General features: G+C 54.7%; 1 protein-coding gene across 1 annotated transcript; it reads right to left on the minus strand.

Annotated features, from left to right (window-relative positions):
- Positions 1-5,816: 5,816 nt before the first annotated feature.
- On the minus strand, positions 5,817-8,912 carry LOC138994852 (phosphofurin acidic cluster sorting protein 2-like). Its single transcript, XM_070395052.1, has 2 exons — positions 7,912-8,912; positions 5,817-7,326 (listed from the first exon to the last, which is right to left on the minus strand). The coding sequence occupies exons 1-2, from the start codon at positions 8,901-8,903 to the stop codon at positions 5,817-5,819; spliced, it is 2,502 nt and encodes an 833-aa protein (XP_070251153.1). The 5' UTR covers positions 8,904-8,912.
- Between the last annotated feature and the right edge of the window lie 560 nt (positions 8,913-9,472).

The following is a 9,472-nucleotide window of genomic DNA, read 5'->3' on the forward strand; positions in this document are numbered from 1 at the left end:
CTCTAAGGTAGACCTGCCCCTGATTCCCAGACCTCATTTAATTTCACAGGCCTTCATCGGCTGCCATTGTGAAATCAGGATGAAGAGGGCAGACAAGTACTTATTCATCTTTCTGGTTTAGGAATCGCATCCTAAAGAGCCTGTGCAATGTTCCCGTGATGGGCTCACGTTCTCAGTGCTTATGGCCCTCAGGGTCAGCGGTAGGTCTCATCAGACTCCATTCGAATTTCCTTTCTCACCGTGTCAACCTACAGGGCTGATCTCCTTGAGAGCAGGGACCCTGGTGTGGTCCACAGTGAATACCCATTTGTCCTGAGTCAGTGTAGCTTGTGCCTTGGCGGGTGCCGTACAAGGCTGCAGTCCATCCTCACCAGGGGGTTCAGAGCACCGAAGAGGACTGATGTAAAAGGAGAAGCCAGGCTGTCTCCACAACCTTGTTCAGCCTTCGGGCGTCAGAAAGAATGGCTGCTGGGCTCTGGTGAGACAGAAGAGCCGCAGGAAAAACCCAGCTGAACCAGAGCCTAGGGTCTGAGGGCAGAGAGAGGCTCTGATCCCAGAGATTTGGAAGCGGTGCCTGTGGAGGAGATGAGTGTGGACCCCGGGTCCTGGGACATGCCCTGTCCCCTCTTCAGTGCTGTGGGCCAAAAGGAGATGCTCAGAATGCTGCTCAGTGCGCGTGGAGCAGGGTGGACTTTCTGTCCAGGTGCAGGTGGCAGTCAGGGTTCAGGAACTGCCTGCTGCTGGTTAGACCCTACAGCATTCTGCAACGTGGACGCCAGGGGGCGCTTAGGACCACGCTTTGTCCATGTGCTGGTGGGAGATGAAGTTAAATGAAATGTGGGTTCCCAGGGACAGCCCTGACATAAAGGGTCCCAGCCCCAGTGCTCATCGGTCAATTTCCCCTAAAGTCCCATTGTCCTGGGCCTCAGGAACGTCACATCCTTAGAGCAGATGGCTCCTGAGAGACTAATTCTTCCCAAACTATGACTCATAGTAACACCACGCAGGCCCAGAAGAAACAGACTTGCCCAAGGCTCTGAAGGATTGTAGAGTTAAATTTTATAGAATCTAAATTAAATTTATGTTTAAGAGTATTTCCTTACATTTTCTTTAATTAGTCTGTATGTTACTGAATAGTATAAGAAAAATACAGCAAAGTTATAAACATGTATATGATAAACACAAATATTTTAAAACTTCATATAAAGGAGGGGAGGGAGCCCTCTCTGTCCAGGCAGCGGACACACGCTGTGTCCCAGGATCTAGGACCTCAGGTTCTGAAGGAGCTGAGGCGAGTTTCTCAAATGCTGCAGGTGGTTCCACATCTGGGAGCTCAGTGACAGCTGTGCCTGGCGCCTGCTCTGGCTCAGGAGAGGGCACCAGAGTTGGCGGTTCCTCTTTAGGTGTTTCTGGGTCTTGGTCTGGAGCTGCTTCTGTAGATCCAGGAAAAGAACATGTTACCACCATGACTGCCTTTGTGTGCCTTCCAAGGAAGAAACCTCCCATCACCATCCCTGAAGTCCCAGTTCAAGCCCCCACCCCAGGACGTCCTCCTACTGCAGGCCCTGGGCACTGACCTGAGCGGCTCTGTGCTCCTGCCTAAGCCCAGCCTCTGGGAGCTCTTCTCTGTGTGGGCAGCCACATCCCCTCCCCACTCACACACACCACCCAATCCACATGCACAGCTCTCTGACTCCTTCCATTTTTGCGAGGAGAAGCCCTCAGACCACTGCCCTCTTGCAGAAATCTTGCAGACCCAGGGTGTTGCCACCTTCTCCAAGTCACAGTCCCCATACTCCCCTTAAGGCTCTGATCCAAAGCCCATTCACTTTTTCTGCTGGTCTAGAGATCCACTTTCTGCTTCACAATACGTGTAGGTCAGCGATACTTTGAGGAAGAAGTCACATCGACTGTGATGTCGACGCTAACTGCCTGTGCAGTGTGACTGAGTCACTCCTGACTAGAAGGAAGCACTGGATTGCAGACCTGGGGCAGCACATTTGCTGAATGAATGAACCCAAACCAACCCCATCTCAGATAGCTGCGTGAGCCTGGGGTCCCCCTGCTCACCCCTAGAATTTCTAATCTGGCTTCACCCAGAACAGGGACCCCTAATGGAATCTTGAACGTCTTTATCAAAAGAGAAAATAGCTTAGCCTAAGGCATGAGAATCACAAATAAGGCAGGAGCTTGGTTAAGGAGAAGAGAAAATGGCCAATAGGAACAACCACAGCCCCTCCAGCACACCTCTCCAGTGTCCAGGTTCCCAGCGGGCCTTTTGCCAGGGGGACCCTCCCAATAACCCCATGAGGCTGGGCCTAGGCTCTCCCCATATTCAGGGAAACAAACACTCAGAGAGGTGCAGTGACCTGAAGACTCACAGCAAGCAGGTGGCTGAGTGACCACTGTGCTGTGGAGGGGCAGGGCTCACCTGGTACATGGTTGGTCCCACACACATTAGTTAGTAATGAATGTTCTGTATTAACACAGAAGGGTGGGTGGGACCAAGGTGGGGAAGCTGCCTAGGAAGCTAGTCACCAAGGATATGACCAGTTTATCTAATCCATGTTCCTGGGCAGTCTGCAAGGTACAGATATATATATATATATATCCCCTCTGAGGGCCAAGTTTATTTGGAATCCAGAGTGATTGGTGCTGGGGCAACTTGGCTGGTTGGCAGCTGAGGCCCAGAGCTGGACTGACAGGTCTCCATGATAGGCTCAGGATGCCCCCAATGGGAGGCCAGCCCTTGGCCTCTGGCCACCCAGCTCTGAGTCTGGGCACAGGGTGGAGCCAGCTCCCTGGGAAGCAGAGTCCTGGAGCCAGGAAGGGCAGGTGGAGAAGGTGAGGACAGTTCTCCCTGGGTGGGTCAGGGTCCAGAAAAACAGACTTGCTCAAAGCTCTGAGGGTTTATAGGCTTAAATTTTATAGAGTCTAAATTAAGGTAATATTTGGTAGTATTTCAGTAAATGTTTTCAACAGTACACTGTATGTTATTAAATATCATAAAAGTATAGTAAAATTATAAGTATATGGAACATGAAGAGAAAACTTCTAACACTGCATCTAAATGGGGGTAGGGGGGCGCCCTCTCTGCCGTGGCTGCTGACACGCGCTGTGGCCCGGGATCTGGCACCACAAGCCTCGCAGGAACTGGGGTGAGTTGCTCCAATGCTGCAGGTGGTTCTTCTGCCTCTTGAAGTTCAGTGAAAGCTGGGCCTGGATCCGGCTCTGGTTCTGGAGAGGCCACTAGGGTGGCGTTGCCGCTTGAGGGTTTTCCTGATGTTGCTCTGGAGCTGGTTCTGTAGATGCAAGAAGAGGACATGTTACCACCCTCACTGCCTTTTGTGTGCCTTCCAAAGGCACACTCACCCACACCACCCCCAGAGGCCTCCTCGTCCTCCTGTCTCGGCCTCAGTGGGCTCAGGTGCTCCCGCTGTGAATGGAGGCACTGGGCCTGCTTTGGCAGGTGGGAGACTGCAAGTTGAGCTCTATGGAAGCCGACAGCATCATCAGGCTGGGAAATTCTGGCGGTGCTGGTCCAGCCGGATGCCCAGGATGCAGGAGATGGCCCTGGGGAGAGAGATAAGTTGAAAGCAGAGTCTGAGGCCTGGCCTTTCCTTCGACACGGCCCTCCCAGAGCACCACTCAGAGAGCCTGGGGCCCTGTGCCTGCTGCTCCTGCCCATCCAGAAGCCAGACCTACTCCTGTCCACCTTCAGCCTGGCAGTCCTGGCAGAGAGTGCGCAGTAACCCAGGAGGGGCTGGGAGAAAGCCCTCCTCACTGAGAGTCTGGGGCAATGAGGGAGCCACCTGTCCCTTCCTCAGGGGAACCTGACATGCTCTCTCAGTGTCCCTGTCCCCGCCCATACCTTCCCACCGAAATGTCAACTCCATGAGGACAGGGAGGGCTGGTGTCCACTCTGTTCATGTCACTCATTAGCACACAGTAGGTGCTCCAGGAATAGCTGACCAATGAGCAAACAAATGAACTCTGTCTCCGTCCTTGGCTTCCCAGGGCCTTCCTATCACCTCAAACTTTGGCTCCTGCACCTACATGCTGCATAACTCTCTAGCTCCCCTGTGAGGTTCTTTGCCTCCCACTGAAACTCAACTCCCTCAGGGCTGGATACGCTTGGCAAGCTGTCCCTGAGGAGGTTCTACCAAATTAGTGAGCATGATCCCTGATTAGGGGTGCAGGCAGACTTGGATTAGGATTGGACGGCTATGAATTTCCTGAGAGGCTGACTCACCACTGGGCTCCCACTGCTCTCCCACATCACCCAAATCCACATGCACAGCTCTCTGACTCTTGTCCTTTTTCGAGGAGGAGCCCTCAGACCTCTGTCCTCTTGCAGAAATCCCACCATGTGTGGCATCCAGGGTTCTGCCAGAACCTTGAATTCACAGTCCCCATACTCCCCTCACGGCTCTGACCCAAAAGCGACTCACGTTTTCTGCTGGAACACAGGTTCACCTTCCTCTTCACAATACGGGAAGATGCAGTCATAGGTAGAGGAGGCGCGGAGGATGTCATATCGGCTGTCCTGTGGACACTCCGAGCCTGTGCAGCCTAGTGTGACTGAGTCGCTCCGGACTAGAGAGAAGCTCTACAGTACAGGCTTGGGGTTTGCTCTGTGCACTGGATTATGGTCAGTGCCTACAGACGTGTCTGTATCTGGAAGACTCTGATATATTTGCTGAATTAATGAGCCCAAACCAGCCCCATCACAGATAGTTGGGTGACCCTGGGCCCCACTGCTCACCCTGGGGTTTCTGCTCTGGCTTCAGCCAGGACAGGGACCCATAACAGAATCTCTAGTCTCTTTATGACATGAGACAAGAGCTTAGCCCTGGGCCCAGAAAGAATCACATATGAGGAAGAGAAAGGACCAATTAGCACAACCACAGCCCCTGCTGCAGACCTATCCCCCGTCCGGGCACCCAGAGAAAGCTTTAGGGGAACACCCTACAGGTCCCAACAAAAACCCTGTGATGCTGCTCCTTGATTCACCTCATGTTCTTAGAAACAAACACTCAGAGGGATGCAGTGATCTGAGAGGTCACAGCCAGCAAGGGGCCAAATGACCACTGTGCTGTGGAGGGGCAGGTTGCTCACCTTGTAAATAGTTGGTACAACAGTTGGGTGGCAGCAAATGGTCTTTGATAACCTGAAGAGGTAGGGACGAAGGTGGGTGGCTGCCCAGCGAGGAGGGCACTGGTTTGTCCAGCCCGTGTGCCTGTGTGATCTGCACCATACAGCTCTTTTTATGTCGCCCTGTGAGACCGGAGTTCATTGGGAACCATAAGTGGATGGTGCTGGGCCCACTTGGTTGGTTGGCAGTAGGGGTCCAAGGCTGGGCTGGCTGGCCTCCGTGTCGTGCTGCAGATACTCCAATGGGAGCCCAGCCCTTTGCCTCTGTCCGCCCAGCTCTGAGTCTGGACACCAGCTGGTGCCAGCTCCCAGGGCTAAGCTGAGCCCTGGTTCCCAGGAAGGGCAGGTCTCCAAGGCCAGAACCCTTCTCACTGACAGTGCTGGGGGTCCTGAGGCCAAAACACACCTTCCATGATGCTCCATCTCAACTATGATGTCCTGACCTCCCACCTGCCAAAGTTTCAGGTTATTGAACAGACCATTTGGGGGTCCCAGTGAGGGCAACCCCCTTAGGTTCCAGGCTGTGAGCGCATTCAAACTCAAAACAGTTTCTCTGTGTTTCCACGGTCTGTGTCTATAGTAAACTGAACTGTTGACAGAAAAGCAGCTGGGTCCTCCTGGGCTTGGCACAGGCAGGGTGAAGGGCAGGGGGAGGGGCGGGGCTAGAAGGTGGAATTGTTGTGTTCGAAGATGCAGACAGGGAAGTGCTTGACGTGGGAGGAGCACTGGGCTGCCAGCTGGAAGAAAGTCACATCGTTCCACTCCACACCGTCAATGAGGACCCGCTGCCTGTGCTCCTGGTTCTGGGCAGAGCAGACCAAGCGGCCAATGCCCTGGATGCACTGGCTTTTGGACTCCAAGTCCATGCCCTTGTCTTTCTTGGACAAAGACATCACCTTCTTTTTCTTCTCCTCGGTTATCACAGTCATGGACATTGTGAGCGCGGCTGCAGCCTCGCCGCTGCTGGGCAGCCTGCTGACCTGGAGAGACTGGAAGGTGCCCCGGAGTGTGTTTTTGGTGGCAGGCAGGTCTCCCTTCTCCTCGTTCCTCTTCCTGTCTGTGGGCTGGGCTGCCTCCCAGTAATCCACCTGCAACTCCATCAGCTCAGCACCCACACTCTGGCCGGCGGAGGACAGGCCCCCACTCACTGACGACAAGGAAATTAGCTTGTGTGTGGCCTCCCTGGCGGTGGACAGAAGCACATTGGAGCATGAGGGGACGGCTTCAGCTGAGTCTCCTGAAGTGGCTGAAATTGGCTCCACTCTTCCAACTTTCACTGCCCACACAAAGGGAATGAACTTCTGTGAGGACAACTCGTCCGGGCTCTTCGGCTTAGAGATGAGCATGGCCTCTGCGATGGGCAGCTGGAGGACACAGTTGGCCCCTGTGAGGTACTCTCTGATTTTCAACACAATGTTCTGCACAGCATCTGGGGCCTCCAGGTGGTAGAACAGTTCCCACCAGGCCAGGTCCCGTAGGAGTTTGTGGTAGCGGCAATCCACGGAGCCCAGGTACCTGGCCAGGGGGTGGGAACCCAGCGGGATGACCAGGAAGCGCATGGAGTCCAGCCAGTCCAGGGCCTTGTGGGACAGCTGCTCCACAAAGACCCGCAGCACGGTGCTGAAGTACTGCTGGTCCCCCGCCACCGCGATCTTCACTGGCATTGTGGCCTCGGTATTGCAGTTGCGGTATCTTTGTATCCAGGAGATGATGGAGCTGAAGGCCTCCTGGACATCCACCATGGAGCCGGTGCACACGACGGGCAGCGTGTGCTGCTGAAGGACGTCCGACAGGCACTGCCCCTGCCTGTCGGAGGTGTTGATGAGGATGATGTTCTTGGGCAGATAGTCGTTGGAGATGAGGCTGTGATTCAGTTGGTCGAACACAGTCTTCCTGGGGACCTGAAGTTGGCTCTGTGGGACTGGACAGCGCTCCTTGATCAGGCTCTTGGACGACTCATTCAGGGACCTGCTCCAGCCCCGGCGGGCGGGCTGCTTCCCTTTGGAGCTGGTGGAAGGGATGGTCAGAGACTCGGTCTTGGTGGTGCGCCTCTTAGTGAGCATGTCCTGGCCAGAGGTCCCTGCCTCCGGGCTGTCCCCAGGCTGTGCCGGCTGCGGCCCAGGGTTGGGCATGCTGTGGGCCACCCAGTCGGAGCCACTGTCGCTTGACAGGCTTTCACAGTATAATCTGGGCCTGTGGGTCCTGAGGACTCTGTCGTCCTCCTCCATATCTGGGCTGGACAGGCTTTCAGAATATGTCATGGGCTCAGGCATGGGAGGGGTTGGGAGGCGGTCATCATCCTCCATGTCTGAGCCACTGTCGCCAGGGCACACCACGCTCTCAAACAGAAAGGCCAGGTCCTTGTCAGCATCGGGGACTTGCTCCTCACACTCCTGCTCCGAGTCCAGGACCTCCACCGTCATTTGGTACCTGCCCAGCCACTCTGCGACTCTCTGCTGGTAGTTCTGTTGCCTGATGGTGGATCTCCTCCTTCCTATCGGCTTCTCTAGGTCCAAGTCATCCTCGTCCAGGTCATGCTTGTGGGCGGCATTATAGCTGACCTTCAGCTCAGAGAAGACGATCTCAGACTCTCTCTCAGAGAAGTTATCCGTGGCCTCCGCTCTGGTGCCGGCCGGCATGGCGTTGTCCAGATGGTCGACGGTCTGGCTCGATAGGGACAAGATCCAGCTCTTGACCACCTCGGCGGTGCGTGGGGTGCTGTAGCCCATCAAATCAGAGACATTGCCACTGAACAGCTGACCGCCTGGGCCCTGGGTCTTCATGGGCATGTTGGCCGCCCGAGGAGGCTCATTCTGCCTCCGGGCACTGTGTAAGCTCCTCGTCTCCGTCTGCCAGCTGGAGTGTTCCAGTCCTTCAAAGTGTTGTCTGGTCTTGGGCTTGGTGTTGATGAAGATGCTGCTATCGTCCTCCATTTCTGGGCCACCGTGGCTGGGATTCTTAAGGGTGTCATAGAGAAGGTCCATGTCCTCCTCCACCTCAGGGACATGCTCTGTAGGGTCCTGATCCGAGTCCAGGACCTCTTCTGATTTGTGGGACCTGGGGAGCAGTGCCATGACTTTCTGCTTCAAGTTTTGTTGCAGGCATTGCTGCTGCTTCTTGGGCTGCTCCAAGTCAAAGTCAGCTTCTTCCAGATCCTGCCTGTGTGTGAGATTGTAGCTGGCGTCCAGCTTAGTGAAGCTTTCAGATTTCCCCTCCATGTAGCTATCCATGGACTTGGCCTTGGGGCTGCCCTGCATGCTGCCATCCTCGTCGTCGATGGGCTGACTGGACAGGGAGGAGATCCAGATCTCAGCCACTGTGATGGAGGACCCCTGGATCCTGCTGCTGAGGCTCAGCACCTGGACACAGTCGGGGGGTCGCTGCATCACCTCGGCCATGTGGATGGCACCTGTGGCCAGTGTCTTGTAGCCCAGGATGGTCCGGTTGTTATTGCACTTCCTCTGCTGCAGCATGATCTGCAGCTTGTTGCCTCCTCTCTTGAGGAAGTGGGGGTACTCCAGGGAGAAGGTCAGCGCCAGGTCCGTCTCCACTGGTCCGCTGCTGGGCAGCACAATCTCGTGGGATCTCAAGATGCCCTTGGAGCCCTGCATCTGCACTGCTATCACCATGGAGATGAGCTCCTTCTCCAGCTCCTTCAAGACCACCAGCTTCTTTAAAGTGAAGGTGCACAATCTGGGCACGCAGCTAGGTCTGGAGCAGTCCACGTCCCAGGTAGAGAAGAAAGTCATGGGCACTGGCGTGTTGGGCACAGTGGGCGAGCGGGCCAGGCCCGCAGGTGGCGAGGAAGCTGCAGCTGCTTCCAGCGAACAGGTACTTGATGGTTTCTCCCCCTGTGTTGGGACAGAGGAGGGACATGATTGGTGGCAAGAGGTGGGGCACAAGTGATCGAAGGAGAGAGTAAATGACACATAGTCACACGCTCATCTGTGACTAGCACAGGTAAGGCCTGCATGGTGGCCTTCCAAACTCAGAGACCTAAATTAACCACACAGTTAGCCTGAAGTTAAAACTTGTTACCTAAACGCAGTTTATGGTGTGTAGTCATGTGCTAGGCCAGTATCTTCCCTGACAAAAGTCAATCTTTACCTTAACTGAGCCTGTCTGTTGTCTTTTGGCATCTGTGATAACATACCTTTGGAATGTTAAAGGAATTTCCCTTTTTCTCACCACCTAGGAGCACAGGCACTGATCTGTGCTCTGCAGAGACCACAAAGCTGCTCATTGCTATTGAGTTCATTGCTAACTATGCTGTGTGCACCTGTATAAGTGAGGTATGTGTCTCTCGTTTTACTTTTTA

Source organism: Myotis yumanensis, unplaced genomic scaffold, assembly GCF_028538775.1.
Source record: "Myotis yumanensis isolate MYYU_CA2020_CCGP unplaced genomic scaffold, mMyoYum1.0.hap1 SCAF_16, whole genome shotgun sequence".
NCBI classification, from domain to species: Eukaryota; Metazoa; Chordata; class Mammalia; order Chiroptera; family Vespertilionidae; genus Myotis; species Myotis yumanensis.

Excerpts from the sequence above, each read along its gene's own strand:
- LOC138994852 (XM_070395052.1), bottom strand. The coding sequence starts at position 8,903 with ATGACTTTCTTCTCTACCTGGGACGTGGACTGCTCCAGACCTAGCTGC. Across the intron at positions 7,327-7,911 it reads ACCCAGGGCCCAGGCGGTCA|CCTGTCAAGCGACAGTGGCT; the intron begins GCTGTTCAGTGG and ends ATACTGTGAAAG.